The 25,902-nt window shown below is 39.1% G+C and overlaps 1 protein-coding gene across 2 annotated transcripts in view; it reads right to left on the bottom strand.

Annotated features, from left to right (window-relative positions):
- naa35 (N-alpha-acetyltransferase 35, NatC auxiliary subunit) overlaps positions 1-25,902 on the bottom strand; it is an 80,178-nt gene that overhangs the window by 4,689 nt on the left and 49,587 nt on the right. For both annotated transcript variants that reach the window (XM_072585864.1, XM_072585863.1), the window contains exons 14-21: positions 25,622-25,728; positions 24,367-24,433; positions 17,514-17,612; positions 13,869-14,047; positions 11,772-11,908; positions 10,654-10,721; positions 4,615-4,755; positions 44-166 (exon numbers count right to left, since the gene is read on the bottom strand). In XM_072585864.1, coding sequence (XP_072441965.1) covers positions 44-166; positions 4,615-4,755; positions 10,654-10,721; positions 11,772-11,908; positions 13,869-14,047; positions 17,514-17,612; positions 24,367-24,433; positions 25,622-25,728 — 921 coding nt within the window. The remainder of the gene's footprint in view (positions 1-43; positions 167-4,614; positions 4,756-10,653; positions 10,722-11,771; positions 11,909-13,868; positions 14,048-17,513; positions 17,613-24,366; positions 24,434-25,621; positions 25,729-25,902) is intronic.

Here is a 25,902-nt window from a genome sequence, read left to right as displayed (position 1 = left end):
TATATTTCATGTGTAAATATATTCTGCAGTAAGTACACAGTACCTCATTATCTGGGTTTGGGATGTTTTCCAGTATCATCTTTGCCTGTTGGAAGTGCTTACTAGCAGCTATGTACAAGTCGGAAGATTGAGGAGGGGGAGTGTACTTGTTGAGGTCAGACATTTCCTGGTTGATAACAAAACATAAAAATACTCTAAAGTTGAGAAATATAATTTTTTAAAAAAAGTTCATTAATATAGCATACCAGCATTCACTGCCCGTTTCTAAATGCAATGGCAAAGGTGGTGGGATTCCTTCTTGAACGGCTGCAATCTTTGGATATAGGACCACTGCTTGAAGCTTGTTAAAATGTTTCATAAGACAGAGTTGTGTGTAGTGGCCATCACTAAGGAGAAGATGCATAAATTGCTTAGAACAAATGGACTATATCCCAGGGTTCTGAAAGACAGCTGAGGAGATTGTGGGGGAGACATTGGTAGTCACCTTTCAGGAATCAGTGGAGTCAGTGAAGATCCCAAATGGCTGTAAAAATAGCTAGTATAAGGTAACACCGCTGATTAAAAAGTGAGACAGAAGACAGGAAACTATAGCCCAGTTCGACTGACCTTGATAGTTGGTAAGATTTTAAGAGTCCATTATTGTAGCTGAGATTGTGGAAAACTTGGAAGTGCATTGTAAAATAGGGCTGAGTCAGCATGGCTTTATCAAGGGGAGATCATGCCTGACAAATCTCTTAAAATTCTTTGAGGTGGTAATGAGCAAGTTAGGAGGAGAGCCAGTGGATGTAATCTATTTGGATTTGGCTGCTGAATACGATAAGAGCCTATAGTGTAGGGGCAGGGTACTTGCATAGTTAGAGGATCAGTTGACTGGCAGAAGGCAGAGCGTGGGGATAAAGGGGTCTTTTTCGGATGGCAGCCAGTGACCGGTAGAATTCTGCTGGGGTCAGTGTTGGGATCATGACTATTTACATTATACATTAATGACTCTGGACAAAGGAACTGAGGGCAGTATTGCTGAGTTTGGAGATGACAAAGATAGGTGGAGGGACAGGTAGTGTTGAGGCAGGGAGGTTGCAGAAGGACTGGGACAGGCTAAGAGTGTGCGTAAGGTCGTGCCAGATGGAATACAATGGGGGAAAAGTTTCAGGCTATGCACTGTGACGTTGATTATTTCCTAAATGGGCAAAGACTTCACAAATCTTGAAATATAAAGGGAGTCATAGTTCAGGATAATCGTAAGGTTAACATGCAGGTTCAGTTGGTAGTTAGGAAGGTAAATGCAATATAAACATTCATTTTGAAAGGGCTAGAATACAAGAGCAGGGATGTACTGTTGAGGCTGCATAAGGCTCTCATCAGACTACATTTGGAATATTATGGGTATTTTTGGGCCCTGTATCTAGGGAAGGATGTGCTCACCTTGGAGGGGTCCAGATGAGGTTCACAAGAATGATCCTAGGAATGAACAGCTTGTCATTTAGGCAACAGTTAAGGACTTTGGGTCTGTTGTCACCTTGGAGGGGTCCAGATGAGGTTCACAAGAATGTTGAACTTAGGGAGGATAGTCCTGGGAATACATCCAGGGAAGTTATTTGGGTGGAACTGAGACATAAGAAAGGGATGATCACCATATTGGGATTGTACTATCGATCTCCCAGTAGTCAGCGGGAAATTGAGATACAAGTTTGTAAGGAGATCTCAGTTATCTGAAAGAGTAATAGGGTGGTTATGGTAGGGGATTTTAACTTTCCAAATATAGACTGGGACTGCCATGGTGTTAAGGGCTTAGATGGAAATGAATTTGTTAAGTGTATACAAGAAAATTTTCTGATTCAGTATGTGGTGCAAAACGTGACCTACTCTTGGGAAATAAGGCAGAGACAGTATGTTCCTGTTCGGGTAAAAGGCAAGGCTGGTAGATGTAGGGAATGCTGGATGATGAGAGAAATTGAGGTTTTGGTCAAGAAAAAGAAAGAAGGATATGTCAGGTATAGACAGCAAAGATCAAGCGAATCATTAGAAGAGTATAAAGGCAGTAGGAGTATACTTAAGAGAGAAATCAGGAAAGCCAGCTTTGGCAAATACGTTTAAGGAGAATCCAAAAGGATTTTATAAATACATTAAGGATAAAAGGGTAACTAGGGAGAAAATAGGATCCCATAAAGAGCAGCAAGGCGGCCTGTGTGTGGAACCGCAGGAGATAGGGGAGATATTTAATGAGTATCTTGCATCAGTGTTTATTGAGAAGAAGGACATGGAAGATATAGAAGGTGGGGAAATAGACAGTGACATCTTTAAAATGTCTATATTAAGAGGTGGTGGTGCTGAATGTCTTAAAATGCATAAAGGTGAATAAATTCTCAGGACCTGATCAGGTGTATCCTAGAACACTGTGGGAAGCTAGGAAAGTGATCGCAGGGTGCCCTGCTGTGATATTTGTATCATCAATAGTCCTAGGTGAGGTGCTGGAAGACTAGAGGTTGGCTAACGTGGTACAATTATTTAAGAAAGGTGGTAAGGAGAAGGCAGGGAACTATAGACCCGTAAGCCTGACATTGGAGGGGTCCAGATGAGGTTCACAAGAATGATCCTAGGAATGAACAGCTTGTCATTTAGGCAACAGTTAAGGACTTTGGGTCTGTTGTGTTGCAGACGTTTCGTCCCCTGTCTAGGTGACATCCTCAGTGCTTGGGAGCCTCCTGTGAAGCGCTTCTGTGATCTTTCCTCCGGCATTTGTAGTGCCGGAGGGACTACCACTACAAATGCCGGAGGAAAGATCACAGAAGCGCTTCACAGGAGGCTCCCAAGCACTGAAGATGTCACCTAGACAGGGGACGAAACGTCTGCAACACAAATTCCCAGCTCGGCGAACAGAACCACAACAACGAGCACCCGAGCTACAAATCTTCTCACAGACTTTGAACTTTGGGTCTGTACTTGGAGTTTAGAAGGATGAGGGGGGAGATCTTCTTACAAAATACTGAGAGGTTTTCAATATTGGTTGATTGTTTAAATGGAATAGGAGGGGCGGAACTAGATAACATAATGGAGCAGTGAACTTTAAGAGGAGAGGGAGCATGATATTATGAAATGAGGATAAGAAATTGTTCAACGCAGCGAGTAAGATAGGACAATAGTAATGGTATCACTAACGGAAACTTAATGTTACATGAATGGACAATAACTCTGAATGAGAGTGAAGAACAAAATGAGATGCTCAAATGAAGAATTCCTGTGAAGGAAGTGGAAAAGACCCAAGTCTGGTAAGAACCACAACACCACCACGGTCTTGAGTTGGGAAGTGGCTACAAATATAGCCAGACCAGGAGCCTTTAAATAAGGGAAAGTATCATCACCACTCAAACAGACTTAAGTTAAAACCTTGGTAATCAATGTAATCATCCACAATATGCTCTGAAATATAAGACACAAAAATAGGAACAGGAACAGGAACAGGCCACTGAACATGCTCTGCCATTCAACATGATCATGGCTGATCCTCAATCTCAACATCATACTCTGCTCTCTCCTCACACCCTTCAACACCGTTAGGTCCTATAAATCACTCTTTTTCTGTTGTAAATGTATTCAGTGACTTTGCTAAAACAGCCTTCTGTGGTAGAGAATTCCGCAGGTTCACTTGCTTCTGAAGAAATCTCTCATTTAAGTTTGAAATGGCCTATGACATATCCCGAGACCGTGGTGCCTTGTTCTAGATTTCCCCAGCCAGGGAAAGCATTATTCTTGCACCGAGTCTGACGAACTTGGAAGAATTTTATATATTTCAATCAAATCCCCCCTCATTCTTCAAAACTCCAGTAAATTCAGGCCCAATCAACCTAAACTTTTCTTATACAACAAAACTACCATTTCAGGAATTAGTCTGGTGAACCAATTCCTGGTATGCTTTTTTCTTAAGTAAGGAGATGAAAACTACACAAGTACTCTGGGTGTGTGGTCTCACAAATGCCTGACTAAGTGAGGTAAGACTTCTTTGCTCCTGCAGTGAAACCCTCTTCCTGTGAAGGCCTTTCTAACTGCTTGCTGCTCACAAATGGGAAGAACATAGTAAACAGGTATTCTGGAGGCTGTTGTATAGAGTGGGTGTGAAAGTTTATTTGTTAACGAGTTCACAGTGGCAGGAGTCAGATAGATAAACTGGGAAATAAGTTGATAACTTCTGGCTCAGCATGTCAGTTAGAAACTAATTTAAGAGGGAGAGGAAGAGAACAAAAAAAGTGCATCAAATGAGGTAACTTGAGTTGCTGCTCATAGTGTCTCTTTTTGAGGAGGCAGAGAGGACATCTTTAGACATAATTCCCTAATAGGTAAGTGTGACACTAGAAAGGCATAGCATGTCAGGAAGCATCCAAGGAGCAGGATTCCTGATGAAGGGCTTATGCCTGAAACATCAACTCTCCTGCTCCTCAGATGCTGCCTGACCTGTGTTTTTGCAGCACCACACTCTCAACTGCTTTCTCCTAATAGAGAGTTAAGTCTCGGATGGTGGCGAAAATGTCAGAACCTCAGAATCAAAAACATTTTGCACATGGAGGATTAAAATGTTAATGAATTGGATAATATGCATGAAGATGTACTCTTGCTACTCACCTTAAACTGTAGGTAATGCACAGGTGGAGGAGTGAGAACACTGTTGAAAGGGGCAAATCTATGCTCGTATCGGACCTGTTCGCTATCCAGTTCAAATTTCGGCTTTCTCACTTTTCCATCCATATCAAAGGCTATCATAGTCTGTACCACACATAAATAAAAATGGGGAAGATATGCCTAAAAAGTGTGCTGACTTGAAACATAAGTTATCTTCAGAGTTCTGAATGATTATATTCACAGAAAAACATTGTCAAATTATTTGTATCAAATACAAAACATTTTTGCAAACCACTCTGTTATACTCTTGTGAAAACAATGAATAATTACATTTGTATTAAATGTAATAATTACTTCTGTATATTAGGAATCTCCCATGGTGTTGCTCTGTGAATAGATTACACCTTGTACACTGATTTAGAGCAGTAGGATGTAATGTAAGAGTGCACATTTTTCAGGTTCATTGATTTATAGTGATTAAGTCCAATTCTGCCTTAATATATTGTATTCTGGAATTTTAATGAGTACTATGAAAATTGATTCTGTATATTATTACATAAAACTTTAAACTACTGGTAATTACCAATTGTTCCATTGTCTATTTATTTCATATTTCCTCTCAGTTTCTCCTTGACCATTCAGCTTTCAGCCATCAAAATAATTTATCCCCAGCAACATCAGGAAAGTATGGCGAGAGAAAGACAAAAGGAGGCGGCAGATGGGTATAAATAAATTGAGTGAGTGGAGAAAATGTTTGGCAGATGGTGTATCAGAATGAATGAAAAGCTTAGTATTGATTAAAGGGAGAAAGATTTACAGAATTCTGAGGTGCAGAGGGATCTCTGTTCTCACACATAAATTACAAAATGTTACCCTGCAGGAACAGCACATAGTCAAGATAACTAATGGAATATTACTCTTTAATTGAGAGGAATAGAACATAAAAGTAAAGAAACAAGGGAGGAAGGATGTAAATATATTGTAGGCATTCAGAGGAGATTTACTAGGTTGATATCTAAAATGAGTGAGTTATCTAATTAGGATAAGTTGGACACCCTGGATTTGTTTCCTCTGCAATTTAGAAGAGTAGAATTGCTCTCTTGAAGAATATAAATCCTGAATATTCTTAACAAGGTTGATACTTCCTCTTGTGATTCACAGCAGAGCAAATAAGTGTTGCCCTTTTAGAACAGAAATGAAGAGTGGGTCTTTCTCTTGGAGGGTCTTGTGACTTGAAAATGCTGCCTCAGATGGTGATTAGGTGGGGTTATTAAATATTTTTAAGCATGAGGAGAACAGATCCTTGTTAGGCAAGCAAAACAAAGCTTAGAGGATAGATGGGAATGTGAAATTTGAAACACGAACAGATTAGCCACGACCTTACTGAATTGCAGACAATGCTTGAGGTACTAAATGATCTACTTCTACCTCTATTTCGTATGTATTATTTTTAATGCATTTGTGAAATAGTTAAACACATACCTTAGGCAAATATTATGCACCAGTAGTACAGATTTTCCAGGTGTCATTATTTATGCGGGGTAAATAGACAAAGCCTTTTCCCTGGGGTCAGGGAGTCCAGAACTAGAGGGCATAAGTTGAGGATGAGAGAGGAAAGACATAAAAGAGACCTAAGGGGCAACTCTTTCACGCAGCGGGTGGTAAGTGTATGGAATGAGCTGCCAGAAGTAGTGGTGGAGGCTGGTACAATTGCAACATTTAAGAGGCATTTGGATGGGTATATGAACAGGAAGGGTTTGGAGGGATATGGGCTGGGTGTTGGCAGGTGGGATGAGATTGGGTTGGGATATCTGGTTGGCATGGATGGTTTGGACTAAAGGGTCTGTTTCTATGCCGTACATCTCTATGATTCTAAGTCTATGGTACCTACCCAGTAATAAGTTGATCAACCAGCATGGCCTGTCCCCTGTTGCTCACTCCCTGCTGCCATCACCCTAGCTCATATATGGGCTCTGCTCCCTTGTTCCATTCCAGCTTGCTTTGTGCGCCTCCTGTGCAGCCATAAACTTGTATGCCTCACCCTTGTCTAAGCACACTATGATCGGTATAAGAACATAAGACATAGGAGTGGCAGTAAGGCCATTCGGCCCATAGAGTCCACTCCACCATTCAATCATGGCTGATGGGCACTTCAACTCCACTTACCCGCATTCTCCCCACAGCCCTTAATTCCTTGTGACATCAAGAATTTATCAATCTATGTCCTTGCTTACTATGATATGTCTGTTCTGCTCGCAAAAAAAAGCTTTTCACTGTACCTGGGTATGTGACTACAAAAAATCAAATTGAGTCAAAAAGCTGACATGTGGGTTCTGCTCCCCATGCCATGCCAATAGCTGGCCTTGTTTCCAACTGGAACTCAACCCATTGCATGCCTGCTCCATCCTCCGGAAACTCTCCTGCATGGTAGCCCAATGATCAGCCAGAATAACTCCTCTAGCTTGTCCACTCACAGGATTTCTCCTTCTAACCACACAGAGTCTGTCTCTGGAAGAGCAGCAAGAGTGGAAATGAGGGAATCTTCTTTGGGAAGATCCTCCAATCATGGAGACACAGAATCTACAGCTGGAGAAGCAACACCTCTTGCAATGAGGAGGTTTAGTCATCCATTGAGGTTTTATGGGTGTTTTGGAGTCTCTGGAATGACCTTTGGGCAGTGTTGTCCTCATTTAGCTCTATTCAAATATATATATTTTCAACAAGATGATTGAGATGATTGCCAGCAATGGCATCTCTTCCTCAACTGGACAATGATCTCTGGACAGCATCACGTATCCTTTCACCATCATCACACCTGCTCTAGCACAAAGGGCTTAAGTTTTCAAATGCACACTCATCACACCTAACTCTACCTCTTCATCATCTCTTTCAATAGCTCCATTGTGTGTGCTTTGAACAACAGCTTGTCCATTAAAAATAAGACAAGTTACTTTAACTAAACAATGTGAAGACTGAGTCCATTGTCTGTGTCCCCTACCATGAACTTCCTCTTCATGGCACTGATTACAGTCTCCTTAGGCTGAACTAGACTGTATAGAAACACAATGTCCCATTCAACACTCAGATAATCTAATATCTTTATAATCACAAAGGTAGTCTAATTCCACCTCTGTATGAGGTGAGGATCCTATTAAAACTCATCTGCTGCTGAAATTCTCATTTATATCTTTGTCACTTATGAGCTTAATGTATACCAATGCTTTCCTGGTCAGCCTATTGTTTTCCACATGCTGAACTGCTGATCCAAACTCTACTGCCCATATTGTATCTGGCACAAAGACAGACTGATTATGTTCACCCATCATCCAACAGTCACCCACTTACATTGGTTTCTGCTCCACCAATCCTCAAGTTTAAAATTCTCATCTTTAACATTTAAATCATTATATAGCCTTCTTCACATCCATCTTTGTAATCTACTTCAGTTCGACAAACACTCACCAATTTTCCTTTCTTCCAATTTTGGCTTTTTGTGCATCCTCACTCCCATTGGCCTTTAGCTGCCTAGGTCTCGTGTTTAGAAACTTGTTCCCTATGTTTCCACATACTAACTCCCTCTTATAGAACCACAGAACCATACTAAGAGACTACTTTAAATTAAAGTATGTATGCATTTGGGAAGTGCTTTGGGACTACTTTCAATATTACATTTACTATATAAGGCTTGTTATTGTCGAAGACTTAGGACTAGATCACTACCTAGTTGGCCAATTTAGTAACCCTTAAAAATGGTGGGCAGGTCCTGAATCCAGAATCTCACACTCCTATTATTTCGGGCTATATTGCGGGTGCAGATAGTATATTTGAGCCCCTTGCTTAACAATATGTGGCTCAGTGCATCTCAGAGAAGTCACTAAAGACAAGGGAACCCCCCAGTTTCAACTGGGAAACAAAAAAAGTGTCACCTGTTCACTGAATTCTTCTCCAGATAGGTTTTGTAAGAAAAAAAAGTAAGCTATTCTTAGTTTCAATAGTTAAAATGCTGCATTACAGGTTTGCTGTGTTTTCACTGCAGTAACTGCTTACATGGTTCTCCTCTGGTTCTATCATGAAAATAAGTTTAGTACTACAGTTGTGCTTTATCCAAGATCAGAGTGTGTTTCCCCTTGCTAAAATGCTATTTTGCATTCAAAACAGAAGTTGTCACCATATAGGGACTTCAGAGTTCAAATGATTGAAATATCTATAAATGCTTTAAATTTGAAAACAAAAAACAAACAACTGCTCTCAAAATCTCTTGATTGACAAGTCACCTGTTTTTGCATTTGCAGCAAACTCAATTGTTTTCACGTGTAATATTTTGATTCGTGGGGTCATTATAAATGGACAGTTGATTTTCAAAAGCTTCAGAATTAGACACTTCAAGAGAAGACTGACAGTTTTAAGAGGTTATTAGAAAATATAGCAAGTGAATCTGGGTTTTTACAACAAATTTGAATTGTGGAGGGGGGTTAACTTCTTATATAATGGTTGATTTGATTGGTTTTCCCAAAAATGAATTGTATTTTGTGTGAGATCTATTAGATTAGAGTTTACCTTTTCCACCTCTAATGCAAATACAATGTTTCTGCAGATTAGTGATTGTGAACACTGGCTAATGGATGAATGATACATAGGAGCATGGAGGGGTACAGGGGCGATAAGGGGGATAAAGGAGTATGAGAGAACTTGGAGAAGATGGTGAGAGATGCATGGTTTATTGGAGAGGGTTTGAGAGCCTGACATTCATAATAACATCTGGGCTGATGTCTCAGTGTACATAGACAAGCATTCCATGTTGTTAGCTTCACTATCTGCCACTCCAGCTTAGTCTCAAGTCTGCCTCTGGGGGAAGAAGGCCCGATTCTTCCCTGCTCCTGCCTCACCTAACATATACTCAAAATGTAATTTACCTCTAGAAAAACTCCATAAATAATCTATGATGATAAATAAGGAGTAAAACATACCTCATATCAGCATGATTAAATTTGTTTTACACTTCTCCAAAACTCTGATCCTGAGTTGTTTAGAAATTTTTCTAATGAAAAATTATACTGACAATAGTTTAAATATTAATGACTACTGATCTGAGTATTGAAACTTCTTCAAGTGAATTTCAAGTTACCATTAAAACACAAAGCAGCATAGGAATGTCATAAATGGAGTTGTGAAAACTTTTGTTTGAAAATGTTATAAAATGTCCATATTGTGCATTCTGTGAAATTGTGCAAATAACACATACTCAGACAGCACAGATGTAGTTTGTAACTCCCTTCAATAGTTCTGGTGCAAAACAAAAGCAGGCAGAGGCCCAGGTGTTCCAATAAAAACTTTAAAAACTCCTTTGTACAAGTTACAAAACCTCTTGCTACGTATCTTTATGTTATCATGAGATATGCATTTTTGTGTTTTTAATCTCTTTAGTTCTTTATTTAAGATTATACGTGACAACTATGAAGGAGGGAGGGAGTAAAAACAAGTAGCTTTGTAAATTCACCTTTTAATGATTTGCATGTGTTCCAGATTATTCACTCAAAACTGATTACTTTTATAAGTCTTTAGTGTCTCATTGGTATTTTCCTACATTCATACGTTCCCTAACAGCAATAAAACAATAGGAAATTGGCTGATAATTGCAATCAACAGAACATGGCAAACAAATGGATATGTTAACTCACAGAAAATTAGCACTATAAGCAAGAGTGGATAAATATTATTGTACATCAGGTTTAAATAAAATAGAAGCCTCAGATTAAACAATGTTTTAACAGATTAAACAAAATGTCTGTACATAGTTGAAAGACCAGAGAATGTTATAGTTGGAGCATTTAATGGGGTATGGGGTGTTGGGGGTGTGTGGCAGAGGAATGTGGTGATTAACATTTTCCTCTTTTTGTGGTTACAGGATTTACAGTTTCTGTTTGAAAGATTATTCTTCCTTCTGTCTGTTGTGAAGTTCACAGCTTCTCTGATCTCCCTTACGTAGTAAGAGATAGCTATATTACAGTTTATCAACATTCTTAAAAGCAAAAACATCCTCACCTTATACATTCCAGCACACATATTATGATAAGCCTGGCTCAAGGTGATTTCTTTGCTCAGAGGTCGAACTGTATTTAAGATAAAGAAATACAGTTTCTTTTTTTTTCCTCAAAAGGCTGAAAAATAATTCAATTCTGCAATACTTTTAGAATCCACTTAAACAAAGATTGTTGCAAATTTCTTTAAACATTATGGCATAAATTGGCATAGGGTCTGCTTTTAAATTTTTCTTTCACGGATGTGAATGTCAATAACAAGTCAAGCATTTTTTGCCTATTCCTAATTTCCCTTGAAGGTTTTGGTCAGCCAATCTTGAATTACTGCATTCCATTTAGTGTATGTATATTATAGTGCTGTTAGAAAGGAAGTTCCTAAACTGACAAAAAGGATACCTACATTAAGTGTCAGCCTACCATTGCATTAGCCCATTATAGTACTGTCTGCAACAAAGGCCTGCATCTGCAGTCAGTGGAGAAGAAAGGATGCTTATATTTTACCTTACAGAAAATTGTTCATAAGATTGAGTGACTACTGTCACGTGCCTTCCCCCCTTCCGGTGGCAATTTGGATCTGGAATCATGTCAAAATTGATCGTGACAGCAGGAGGAGTGATGTCAGCAGGCAGGTAAGTGGCCAGTAACACTGAAATATTTACAACTAGGTAGGAAATTAAAAAGATTGAAAATACTTGATTTTTCATAGCAATTTTCAAGTAATGCAGTAAATGATGACAATTAGATTTAGATAGAAGTGAAGATCTTATGAAATATATCAAACTTTGTCATGATGAAAAAAAAATGTTGAAATTCCGTAAATAGTTTGGGGGTTACTGAAGGTATTTCGCATTGATTATAAAAGTTACAGCCGTTAGAAACCCTGTTTCACATCATTCAAAAAAACTTGCCATAGGCTTTAGTGAGGATAACAGCGTTAAGATTATGAATTCTCATCAGTTGCAGTGGTTTCCATTGACTGCAGACCAGGGTTGTCTCCAGAGAAACATTTCTGCAGCATTCCAGAAATGTTGCAAGTTTGAGTGAAGTAATAAATGAGTATTGATAATATTACTGTCCTCACAGAAAATCTGAATCAGAGCTTTAGACAACATTAGTCTCTACCTTTCTTTTTCTTTTTTGTCTTTTTGCTGCTGCGGCCTTTCTGTTGTTCCTCTACAATTCGCTCCTCTGCCATTTGAGAGGAGTCAGCACGGCTCAGTGTTGATATCAGCCAAGCATATAGGAACTCTGAAAGATACCTACAAAGCAGGGGACACCAAAACGCAATTATGAGGGCTATGGGAACACCTTCTGGAAACTTTAGGGAACTATGCAAAAAGGCAAGTAATTTTCACTAAACATGCTAGTTAGGATGCAGTTGACATTATTGTATTAAAAGTTAAAATTGAACAAAATGAGCTGAAGCAGGCTTGCTTTTTAAATAATCTTTGCTCACCTTTCAGATTAGTACAATTTAATATGAGTTGGCCCAGTCAAAGATGGGAAAATGAAAAAAAAATTACAAAATGTCAAGTTGGCATCCTGGATGAAGTGTTATAACTGACAGATGTATTCACATTTTATGGATGTGGCTTACCAATGCAAAGGTCAATGTGAATTATAGTTAGGAGGAGGAATGAGGGCCTGCAGACAGATTGTCAAAAAATTGTGGGATATTTACTTTTTTCTTAATTTGAAGGTTTTAATCCAGCTCTTTCAAGGAATATGGCATATTTCAGAGCACTTCATTCAGCAAATTATTCTCAACTATTCATTTAAGAAAGAATTGGATAGAGCTCTTAAAGATAGTGGAGTCAAGGGTTATGGAGATAAGGCTGGAACAGGATACTGATTGGGAATGATCAGCCATGATCATATTGAATGGCGGTGCAGGCTCGAAGGGCTGAATGGCCTACTCCTGCATCTATTGTCTATTGTCTATTATTCATTGTCAATTGTCATAAACTTAGCTATTTATTTAAAATGAACTGTGCAGAACTAGTCTATTTTTACATAAAACAGAATAAAATGAAGAGTGAATTATGTTGAAATTTGCAGTTGAATGACTTCAAAGAGATTGCAATGAGCAGAACGTTTGGAAGACTTAAAATCAGTGGCTGGCCTCACTGCTGAATGTTTCATGGAAAGCAGTTTATCAGTGCAGTCACCCTGCAGTTAATGGGATGAGAAATATTCAGCCAAGGATGATTTTGCTGCTAGTGTAGGGATTCACAGAGTCTGCCTTACTCTCAATCTGGTATTCAACTTTGGATGCTGGTGATGGAAACTTACTCTGGGGACTGCAGCAGAATCAAGTCTACAGCATTATATAGTACGATGCCTCCCCTGTGTCAAAGTCAAGGATGTTAATGAGCAGCTACAGAGCTTGCTGAAAGGAGGGTGAAGAAAGCAGATAAACAGCCCCGACTGATCATGGTCCTTATTGGTGATATAGTTAGGAGGAGGAATGAGGGCCTGCAGACAGATTCTAGGGAATAAAGGACAGAAATAGCAAGCTGATCCTTAAAAAATGTAGTAAACTCCATTATATTCGCAGGGCAATATCCTTGTGGGTACAAAAAAAAAGAGTAAAGAAGATGAATACGTAGACTGCAGAGATGTTTTGGAAGGAAGGCTTTATATTCCTTGGTTACTGGAACTGAATCTGTGGGATAGGGATCTGTCTAGGCTAGATAGGTTATGTGTGAACAGAACTGGAATTGATCTTCTTGCAGCATGATTTGTTGTTAGGGAATGCGTAAAATATCTAAGAAGAAATTATCAGCAGTGCATATGGAGAAAAGGCATGGGTATGGAACTAGCTGAGTTTATTTTGTAGATAGCTACATAGCTGCCAAATAGAGTCCTTCTGTGTTACGACCATTCTATAATTCCCTTTCTACTTCTATTCTACTTTCTACCTTCTCAGTAGTCACATGTGGAAAATATTTAAATCAGAGATGTATTACACTTCTACTTATATATAAATAGTAGCAATACAGTTATAAGACTAATGAAATAGAACGAGCTATTTCTTAAATGTGAAAATTCAACATTTGTAGTTGCATAGACTGTTCATAACTAAATAAGATGAGGTAGTCATGATTCAAATTATAGTTTATGAGCCGAAATTCAGTCTGAGTCTCTTCCAAACACAGATGCCCAAAAGATAGTATTAGCTAGAACTTTGAATGCTACAAATTGGTTAGGTTTTCATACCAGTAGACGTAATAGAATTCATGCATGCTATAGAGTTCCAATTCGAAGCCGCTCAACAGGTACTGGATCATAATCCGAAGGTTATGATAGAGGATCCATGTGCCTAAGCATGCCAGATGCTGCCTCTGTGGTTCCTGCTTCAATAACATGCTATGGAGTGCTGCATCAACCTTTTCAGCCTGCAAGCAGGAGTATATACAAAGTTAAGCTTTTTTTGCTGAACCATTGTCCCTTAAACACACTAGTGTTTGAAATGTAATCTTCACATTATGGCTTTGAAGAATTCCCATCCATCGGTTACTCCCTCCCTTTCTCTTTCTCTCTCATATACCACCACCCCACACAAAAAAAAAAGTTATTGCAATCATAGCATTCAATAACGATATAATCTTTTGTTTAGTTAACCGTGCCATGCAAAGATTGGGCTCCAGTTACCATATTATTGGCGATTGCTGGTCAGTTTAGACAAATTAAGAATCTCTATGGAACTGTTTTTTTTGTGACAGATTACTTAAGTGCCAGGATGTTAGATCAACTAAAAATAGCTATCAAATATAGTTTCATACAAAATTATAAACACCTGCCACTTATCCTTTTGATTTTCTGTCTGTCTTGGATTAAAGAAATCTTTTCCTTCCATCCTTTCCTACTCTTGGAAGATTTTGAATCTTTTACTGTACCTTGAATTCTTCAATCTTTGCTCCTAATGTTCATTTTGAAGGTCAGAACATTATTTTAAAATTTGGATTTAAGACTCTCCTTTGAACATTGATATTGTTATTATCACAAGAATTGAAATCAAAATTAATAGGTCCTGGAGAGTGTTGCTGAACAAAGAGGCCTTGAAGTGCAGGTTCATAGTTCCTTGAAGGTGGAGTTGCAGGTTGATAGGATAGTGAAGAAGGCATGCTTTCCTTTATTGGTCAGAGCATAGAGTATTGGCGTTGGGAGGTCACGTTGTGGCTGTACAGGACATTGGTTAGGCCACTTATTCTGCACAATTCTGGTCTCCCTCCTATCAGAAAGATGCTGTGAAACATGAAAGGGTTCAGAAAAGATCTACAAGGATGTTGCCAAGGTTGGAGAGTTTGAGCTACAGGGAGAGGCTGAAGAGACTGAGGCTATTTTTCCTGGAGTGTTGGAGGCTGAGGGGTGACCTTATAGAGGTTTATAAAATCATTAGGAGTATTGATAGGGTGAATAGACAAGGTCTTTTCGCTGTCGTGGAGGAGTTCAGAACTAGAGGGCACAGGTTTAGAATGAGGGGGAAAAATTTGAAAGGGACTTAAAGGATGGCTTTTTCATGCAGAGGGTGGTGCATGTATGGAATGTGCTGCCAAGGGAATTGGTGGAAGCTGGTACAATTGCAACTTTGAAAAAGCATCTGGATTGGTATATGAATAGGAAGAGTTGAGGGGGATATGGGCCAAGTGCTGGCAAATGAGACTAGATTAGTTTAGGATATCTGGTCAGCATGGATGAGTTGGACCAAAAGGACCAAAAGTGCTGTACATCTCTACGACTCCACGCAACTCGAAATGATTTCACATAACAAAAAAGTACTAGAACAGTAGCATTTTGTTATATTATTCACATAAATGTAAATTCACTGATTCCATACTTCCAACAGGAAACGATACACACCACAATACCAACTCCCTGCCTTCTACTTCTTTTCAAGTGCAGATTTATACAGGGATTGCAGCTTCGCTGAAATACTGTACCTCTAATTTACAAACTTTGCATTTTTATAAAATGACATAAAATGAGTCGGTTCTTTGGGGACATGAAGGCTCAGTGGAAATTTGGTTGAAGTTTTCAAGATCATGAAGGTCTGAACAGTGTATCGGGAGAAATTACTCAGATTTACAAATGGATCGAGTATCAGAGCACAGATTTACAGCATTTAGCAAAAAGAAGCAAATGCAGAGTGACAGAATACATTTTTACACAGTAAGTGGTTCAGGTTTGGAAAGCACTACCTGAGGGTGTGATGCAAGTAGGTTCAATTAAAACATTCACAAGGACGTTGCTTCTATTTGAAAAATCATCCAATGTACAGAGTTATGAGGAAAAGGCAGGGAGTTTGACACCAAATCAAAAATGGAAAAAGTGAGGACTGCAGGTGCTTGAGTTCAGAGTCAAGAATGAAGGCTGTAAGCTGATGAAAGGCTTATGCCCAAACGTCAATTCTGCTCCTTCGATGCTGCCTGACCTGCTGTGCTTTTCCAGCACCACACACTTGAAAATAAATCAAAAATGGTCACACAACCAGAGCACAGAAGACAGGCAGAGTGGTTGGCCTCAGTTTTGTAACAATTCTGTGATATATTTAACAGATGATGTACCCTGTACAAGATTTTTATGGAATTTAAGAACACTGCTTATGTTTATTTGAAAAAAAAATCAAGTTTTTTTTGAGGCTTTATTCATTTGTTGACTGATGTACATAAATTGTGATGATTCTGATCCAGAATCTGTAACTGGCTTTATAAATGTATGACAAGGGCTTTAAAAGTTTTGCATTAATTCTAAAGGGATTCTGAAGCCTTGAAAAATTCCTCCAAAAATGTGGGTTAACATATTTGCCAATTATAAAAATGACATGTTGGCTTGGGTAATCATCATTTTGAAATATCATTTGCTTCTGACTCAAAGACTGGTGTGTCTTAAGCTCCCTTGCACATTTGCAACACAGTCCATATTGTGATTGATCTCCTATGCCAATTGTAAAGTACTGATTAATAAAATATCTACTTGCAGGGAGAAAACAGAGGCTGACTACTAAATAAGTGTTTAACCTTTGGTTGCACATATTACAATGCAAAGTATATGTAAAACATAATTTTTGGGAGTGAAACAAAATGGAGTGGTTTTGTATGACAAGCCAATTTATAGAGGAACCTCGATTATCCGGCATTTGAATATCCAAATATCGGATTATTTGGCAAGATTGCAAGGTTCCAATGCCTGCATGAATAAAGGATAGCCTGTGTGGTATTGTGTAGCCATTTAGTGCCACACGTGTGAGAAGTGATGAATGCTTGCAATTGCAAAAAATGTCTCTTTGTTCATCTATTTAAAGCGGCATTTACAATATTTGTTTGAAGTATTTTTTATCTTTTAATTCATGTTTAATTTGTGTTAGCTGATTCATTAAAAAGATACAAAAAATAAAACAACTAACAATCTTGTTGGTAACTTTTTCATTGAAGATAATTTGGTAACACTCACCATGGGGATCATAACAAAATAATTTATTGTCAAGCTGGAGAAGAAATCCATCCGGAAGAAGTACCATCCTGTTATTAATTACAACTGCAAGTGAAAGCATGTAAATACACCTAGTCTCCATGTTGGGTAAGACACTAAACCAAGATTCCAATGTAACTCTTAGGCAATCATAAAAGAGTATGACACTTTTCTTGAACAAGACAGGAAGTTTTTCTGGTGTCTTGACAAATTTACCTCTTAATGAACATCTCAAAGCAGATAATCAGATCATTTTCCTCATTGATGAGAACAATGGTTTGCTACTACGTTACATTACATTTCAAAAAAGACTTGGAATGTCCTGAGGTTATGGACGGTATCATAGAAATACAAGTTACTTCCTACTTGTATTTCATAGTTCAAGGAAAATACCTCATCCTGAAGAGTGGCAAATTCCTCTAGGCTGTGGCCAAGTTTATCTCTCTGGCGAGCTCTGTTGTGTCCATGAATCTGGATCAAACTACAAAATGGCTAGCAGAAATAAATCAATGATAAGTTAATTTAGAAGTTTAAATCTTACAAATCTTGCACCATGACTGTCAGTGTCACATACACATAATATTTTTCAACTTCTGAAACCTTAACAACTGAGATATATGTAAACCGTTAATACTTTATATTCACTAATTAGCTCAGTTGGCTAGATGGTTAGTGTGTGGTACAGGTTAACCAAATCAATGTGGGTTCAATCCACAGAATCCTCCCCTGCCCTATTCTTAATAATGAAATAATACCTCTTAAGTGGAAAACAAATTCTCTCTCTGAAATAGACAGATGCCTGCAATACCCTCCTGGACTCTAGGTAGTTACTTAACCTACCCTAAATTATGATACATAATACTCATATGTGAAAGTGCTGCACGTAAAGTGTGGTTTAATAATGCTTTTATGTGAAAAGAATATACAGACTGCTTAACTGAAGAGGCCAAGTTTTTGTTGGTGAGATGTTTGACAATTTAATTTTAACATTCTTTTGCACTTTCAGATAGGGCCTGTATTTTATCTGCACTGCTTCTATAGCAAAAAAAATGTTTTGCTGCAAAGGTAGCAATGTTTTAATTGCTTCTTTTAAAACAAATACTGACAACAAGAAATTGCCAAATGCCAATATTTGTTCCAGACTCTTAAAATCTTATCATGTTGCAGGGTAGTTCCATGACGGAGATAAATTTAGTTATGAGCATGCAGACTAGAACTGCCCCAACTTTCATGTCTGATTCATGCAATAATTGCAGCCAAGTTTCAGTAGAAAGGTTAATTCTTTACATTAATCTATTTTCCTAGGAGAGCCACCATGCAGAGAAGTCAAAGAATGGCTCCAGAAGTCAAAAAGAACACACCATAGAAACAAGCAGTGAACCTTCACAGCTGTCTGTGGCAGCACGATAGCTCAGTGGTTAGCACTGCTGCAGCACCACGCTAGGGAACCAGATTCAATTCCAGCCTCAGGCGACTGTGTGGAGTTTGGACATTCTTCTTGTGTCTATGTGGGTTTCCTCAGGTGCTCTGGTTTCCTCCCACAGTCCAAAGATATGCTGGTTAGGTGGACTGGCCATGCTAACTTGCCCATTGTAGGTAGGAATGTACAGATGAGGTGGATTAGCTATAGGCTGAGTCTGGGTGGGATACTTTTCAGCGGGTCAGTGTGGGCTCAATGGCCTACTTCCACACTGTAGGGATTCCACAATTCTGTGACTGACTGTGCAATTACAAACATTTCTGGACACCCAAAGAGTTAGTGACAAAAGAGATAATTCCGAGGCTGGTACAGTAGTGAAGAGGTGCAAGTTAAATAGTTAAGGCTGGCAAGAGCAAGGCAGGGAATGAGATAAAACCAAAACATTAAACTGCATTTATTTCAATTTAAGAGGCCTAACAGGTAAGGCAAATGAACTCAAAATTTGGGAACTCAGAACTGGGATATCATACCTATTATAGAACTGTGGCTCAGGGAGGGGAAGGATTGGCAGCTTAATATTCAAGGGTATAAATGCTATAGGAAGAATAAAAAGGGGAGCAAGAGAGGAGGGCGATTGGCTTTTCTAGTTATAGCAGTAGATGGGGAGGATATTCCTGGGAGAACACCCCGTGAAGTTATAGTCCGTGTAACTGAGAAATAGGGCAGTGATGATCACATTTTTGGGATTGTAATATAGCCCCCTGCAAAGTCAGCAGAAGATTGAGAAGCAAAATATGTAAGGAAATCTCAGATATGTGTAAGAATGATAGGATACTTCCAAACATAGACTGGGACTGTCATAGTGTTAAGAGCTTGGATGGAGAGGAATTTGTTAAGCAAACAAGAACATCTTATTCAGTATATGGATGTACCTACTAGGAAAGGAACAAAACTTGACTTTCTCTTGGGGAATAAGGCACGGCAAGTGACTGAACTGCCAGTGGGAGTACACTTTGGGGGCCAGCAATAATTCTATTGATTTTAAATAGTTATGGAAAAGGACAGACCTGATCGAAAAGTTACAAGTTCTGAATTAGAGAAAGGAGAAAGTGAGGACTGCAGATACTGGAGATCAGAGCTGAAAGTGTGTTGCTGGAAAAGCGCAGCAGGTCAGGCAGCATCCAAGGAACAGGAGAAGGGCTTATGCCCGAAACGTCACTTCCTTGGATGCTGCCTGACCTGCTGCGCTTTTCCAGCAACACATTTTCAGCTCTGAATTAGAGAAAGGCCAATTTTGTTGGGATTAGGCAAGAACTTTCAAAAGTTGACTTGGAAGGCTTTTCACAGGTAAAGGGACAATTGGGAAGTGAGAGACCTTTAAGCATGAAATAACAAGAATTCAGAGACAATATGTTCATGTTAGTATGAAAGGAAAGGGCTGGCAGGTGTAGGGAATGCTAGGTAACGAGAGAAATTGAGGCTCTTTTCAAGAAAAAGGAGGCATATGCCCGGTATATATATAAGCTGGGATCAAGTGAATCCAGAGAGGAGTACAAGGGCAGAAGGAGTATACATAAGGAGGAAATCAGGAGGGCAAAATGGGAACCTGACATAGTTTTGCTAAATAAAGGCTGAGAAAAATCCAAAAAGAGATTCTATAAATACATTAAGACCAAGAATAACTAGGAGAGAACAGGGATCCCTTAGAGATCAACAGGCGGTCTATGTATGGAATTACAGAAGATGCATGAGAAATTAAATTAATATTTTGTGTGTCAGTATTTACTGTAGAGAAGGATGTGGAAGTAGAGAACTTGGGGAAAAATAAAGTGACATCTTGAAAACTGTCCATATTATAGAGGGAGTGGTGTTGGACATCTTAAAACGCATAAAAAGGTGGATAAATCCCCAAGACTTGACCAGGTGTTCACTAGAACTCTGTGGGAAGCTAGGGAAGAGATTGCTGGGACTTTTTCCAAGATAGCTGTATCATCAATAGTCAAAGGTGAGGTGCCGGAAGACTGGAGGTTGGCTAACGTGGTGCCATTATTTAATAAAAGTGGTAAGGAACATTCAAGGATCTGTAGACTGGTGAGTGTTATGCCTGTGGTGGGCAAGTTGTTGGAGGGGATTCTGAGGGACAGGATTTACATACATTTAGAAAGGCAAGCACTGAATAGGAAGAGTTACTATGTCTTGGTGTGTGGGAAACCACGTCTCATTAACTTGAATGAGTTCTTTGAAGACGACAGAATGGACTTCAAGAGGTTTGACAAGGTTCCACATGGTAGACTGGTTGGCAAGGTGAGATCACATGGAATCCAGGAAGAGGAAGCCAACTGGATATAAAGTTGGCTTCAAGATAGGAGACAGAGTGGTGGTGGGGGCCTGTGGTCCCAGGGTGTTTTGCAAGAATTGGTGCTAGGTCCATTGCTTTTTATCATTTATATAAATGATTTGGATGTGAAAATAGATGGTATGGTTAGTAAGTTTACAGATGATATAAAAATTAGAGGTGTAGTGAACAGTGCAGAAGGTCACCTCAGAATACAACATGATGTTGATCAAATGGCCAATGGGCCCAGGAGTGGCAGATGGAGTTTAATTTAGATAAAAGTGAGGTATTACATTTTGGTAAGGCAAATCAGGATAGAACTTATACAGTTATTGGTAAGGCCCTAGGGAGGGTTTATTCCTGATGAAGGGCTTTTGCCCGAAATGTCGATTTTGAAGCTCCTTGGATGCTGCCTGAACTGCTGTGCTCTTCCAGCACCACTAATCCAGAATCTGGTTTCCAGCATCTGCAGTCATTGTTTTTACCTAGGGAGGGTTGCCAAACAAAGGGGTGTAAGGTGCATAGTTCCTTGAATGTGGAGTTGCAGATATACAAAAGTGCCGGAGGAGTTTGGCATGTTTGCCTTCATTGCTCAGTGCATTTAGTATAGTGGTTGGGATGTCATGTTGTAGCTGTACAGGGCATTGGTTAGGCCACTTCTAGAATACGGAGTTCAATTCTGGTCTCCCTGCTATAGGAAATATGTTGTAGATATGTATATAACTAGAAAGGTTTCAGAAAAGATTTGCAACGATGTTGCTGGGACTGGAAGGTTTGAGGTCGAATAGGCTGGAGCATTTTATCCTGCAGTGTCAAAGGCTGAGGGGTGACTTTATATAGAGGTTTATAAAATCATCAGGGGCATGGGTAGGGTGAGTAGCCAAGGACCAGGGTAGGGGAGTCCAAAACAAAAGGGCATAGGGTTTAAGGTGAGACAGAGAAGTTTAAAAGGGACTGAAGGGGCAACTTTTTCATGCAGAGGGCCTGCGCATTTGAAACAAGCTGCCAGAGGAAATGGTGGAGACGGAGAGAATTACAACATTTAAATACAGCTAATTCTCCTCTAATGCCTTAGTTGCTTTCCTGTGTAATGCCATGTTATAGAAAATTATGCAATAGAAATAATGGGACCTTTGGGGGAAAAAAAACAGGGTTGGGGTGCACCACCAAAAAAATACCAGTAAAAATCTAAACAACAATAGTAGTTAACCTAACACAAACCTAAGTAAATTTTGAGCTGTTGTAAGGTACTGTATACTGTCGTGCAATTCATCAGAATCTTCAATTGATTACTCTCGATTGGCATCTATAACTGCTGGCTGCACTACATTCTAGCCAATCTTCTGACCCCATCCAATGGTAACACTGCACAAGTCAGATCCCAGAATGAAAGGGCTGAATCTTAATTTCTTTTGCCAAGTATAAGTTTTGCCAAGTTTCTTGGAGGGTTTCACATTGTGATGCTTGAGGATATCTATCACCTTATTTTACAAAACCCACCTGATTTGGTGCACCTCTCTCACATTTCAGCACCATCATACTATGTACCATTTCCAAAACAACTCAACACTTCCTGTATATCCTGGAATTGACTAACATCCGTGGTGCAGCACCATCTTTAAAAAGATATCATGCACCTAGACAAAAGCTATCAGTCTGGAAGTGCCCTGCATGGTTCCTGATATTGGCCCTTGGCAGACAATGGAAAATTGGTTCGGAGAAAGTGAGGACTGCAGGTGCTGGAGATCAGAGTTGAGAGTGTGGTGCAGGAAAAGCACTGCAGGTCAGGCAGCATCTGAGGAGCAGGGGAAATTGACATTTCGGGCATAAACCAGTCATCAGGAATGTCTGAAATAATTAATGGAAAATTGGTGCCTCTCTTTGTCGGCTGGGACATGGAGATGCTGCTGATGAGGATGGCGTGATGCAAAGGTAGAATGTTTTATTCTCCCAGGCCAACAGAGGACATCATTCTCCTGGAACCACACCAACCTGGACCAGGGTTGCCATCCAGGCCAGTACAGTCTCAACCATCTCTAGGAATGCACAGAATGTTGGAAGATCAATGTCATTCTCCACTCTGCCAGTGAAAATGCCACCATCTTCTCGTTGATACCTCACATTCTCTCTCTCTGCTACTGGACCCATCATTTCTAGCAACACCTTTCCCACTCACTCTCATCCTCATTAACATCTGATCCTGATTAACCCTGAATCTCTTCTGCACAGCCTACTCACACCCTCAGGATATCTCTACACATCACAAAAAGAAATAGCATGCCACCCACCTTTCTCTCTCTCACCTACTATGTGCAGAGTTTCCTGGCTCTGACCATGTCCAAGCCCCGACTGGTATTTTTTTTTTGCACTTGATTACCATTGTGATTAGTTACTGAAACAGATTCACATGAGTCTGCAGATATTCTTTAACATCTAAACATATTTTTTTTTAAAAGAGAGAAAAAAAAGCTCTTAATACAAACAACAAAGCCAACTTTCCAACTGCTCCTCAACACTGTCCTTTTCAGTGAACTTTCACTCTTAAGTTTTTAAATTATCAGATTGCTTCCAGCTTCTTGTCCTCAGGCTGTAGAGACATTTTCACCATGCTTTTCCAAGTACACTAGCACAAACATTTCACAATACCTTACACAAAGCTCTTCACAAGAAAGCGCAAGGGTCAACTGATCATGTGATTCCACGTGCAGTCTAGTCCTCCACGCACAACACCTAGTACCGGGGATGAGAATCGCGTAACAGCGAACAGGAGTTCACTTTATAAAAAGGTTGGAAACTCAGAAGTTGCGTTACAGACAAATTGTATCTAATAAACAAGCGTTATATGAGAGTTACCTGTAGCATCTGGATGGGATACGAAGAGGAAGAATTTAGTGGGACATAGGCCAACCACTGGTCAATGGGACTAGATCAAGTTTAGGATATCTGGTTGGCATGGACGAGTTGGAACGAATGGTTATATGGTCTTTCTGTGTTATATTACTTTATGACTCTAATCAATCTGTTCAGAGATGTTATCACACATCTCTGGAGCAAGTGGGACTTGAACTCGGGTCTCTCAGTGTAGGGGTAGAGACACTAATTCTACACCACAAGAGAGCCCCCAGTAAGATTAGATTGATCAGATTATGGAATTAGGTACAGCTATCCTGATACATATAGACACACCCAATCCCACATCCATAGAGTCAAACAGCTCCATTGATGTTAATTCTCTAGACTCATAAGATGAATGTTTTTTCCATGAGAGATCTAAGGCCAAAAATATCCATGGAATCATCTGCCATGAGAAAAAAGGTTAGATCGAAGAGTAAAGAGAGAAAGGATTGGAAAATAGCAATAGCACCAGCAGAAAGTATTCCTGTTGAATTTAATAAAAAATAAGAACCCAGAAACTTTTCTTTTAAAGTAACAGAATTGCTACCCTTTGAAACAGGTTAAAGATTATGCACCAAATAAGGTAGTTTACTTACCCGAACACAGTGAGTGACAAATGAGTCTATATAATCCTTAGCTTGATGATTATTGTAAAGACAACATCTGAAATTAACCAACATTTGAAAAATTAGGCCCATAATATTTATTTATTTTTGCAAGACAAGAATATACAGAAAGGACTTTTTTTTCCCCACAGCTTAGGCTTAAAATCTTCCCTTTACAGATGCTGACAAATTAACAGCATTTTCTGTTTTCATTTAAGTTAGATGGTTATTCATTTCTATTCAAATGAAACACCCTGACCAGCCAAAGTGTACGAAGTACAAAATTAGACATAATACACAAGATGATTCAATCAGGAAGCTTTAAGCATGGTCAAAGAGGTAGGTTTTAAAGAGCACTTTAAACAGAGGAAAGCAAGGTAGAGAGGCAGAGAGATGTAAGGAGGAATCTTCAAAAATTGATCCTGGACAACTGAACTGAATACATTGAGTAACTGTATCAGGGAAGTTCAAGAGGTGGAATGAGTTCAGATATACGTGGGTTGGGGCTGGAGGAGAATACAAAGAAAGGGAGGAGTGAGATCACAGAAGGATTTTAAAACAAGAATTTTAATCAAAACATTGCGTGATAGACAGGGGAACAGGATTGTTAGCATAAAAATGCAGCCAGATTATTGGGTGACCTTAAGTTTATAGGCAGGAGAATATGGGCAACTGGCCATTATCACTGGAACGGTCAAATGTAGAAATGTTAAAAGATGAATGAAAATTTTAGCAGCAGCTGAGCTGAGCTGAGACGAGACAGAGGGGAATTCAGACAGTATGATGATATGGGGGGGAAAAAGAATCTTAGCGCTGACATCAATACATGGTCAGAAACTTATGCTGGGGTCAAAAACAGCATTAAGGTTGCAGCAAGACTGGTTTATTCTCAGAATCTTGCTTGGGAAAGGGATGACACCAATGGTTTGGGAAATGGAGTTTGAAATCAGCACCAAAAGCAACATTTTGGTCTTCCCAATGTTTAAATTGCAGAAGTTTATGCAGGAAGAGAAACCATTCAAGCGATTCCTAGTTATGATTACACAACAAAGAATGGAACCAACTTAGTAATGGTGTCCAGCTTATACTATAGTTTATTTCTAGCATTTTAATTCAAACTGCAAATTGCATTAAAATGGCTCTACTGAAAATGATTAGCAGCAATGTTTGTACTTAACATGGAGCTCAGATCAGCAAATGCAAAAATTAATTGCTCTTGAAGGAGCACAATAGTTTATTTACTCACTTAGCTGAAAGCACAGGAGGACTAACAAAGTATCTCAAAGCATCTTTTATCATATCCTGCATCAGATGTGTACCAAACACCTTTTTGTTATCGACCAAGAAAGTTGCCTGCCAACAAAAATATTTGTTATAAATGGAAACTATTTGCTAATCAGGATAATTTTTGTATCAATAATATATGTAAATTGTTTGGGATATTCAGATCATAAACACAGCAAAAGCAGATAACTTTGAATCTCACACTATAGTATTTATAGTATTTAACGTGCAAATATAAATAAA

This window comes from Chiloscyllium punctatum, chromosome 2 (assembly GCF_047496795.1).
Source record: "Chiloscyllium punctatum isolate Juve2018m chromosome 2, sChiPun1.3, whole genome shotgun sequence".
NCBI lineage: Eukaryota > Metazoa > Chordata > Chondrichthyes > Orectolobiformes > Hemiscylliidae > Chiloscyllium > Chiloscyllium punctatum.
This window is presented reverse-complemented; position numbering and strand designations above follow the sequence as displayed.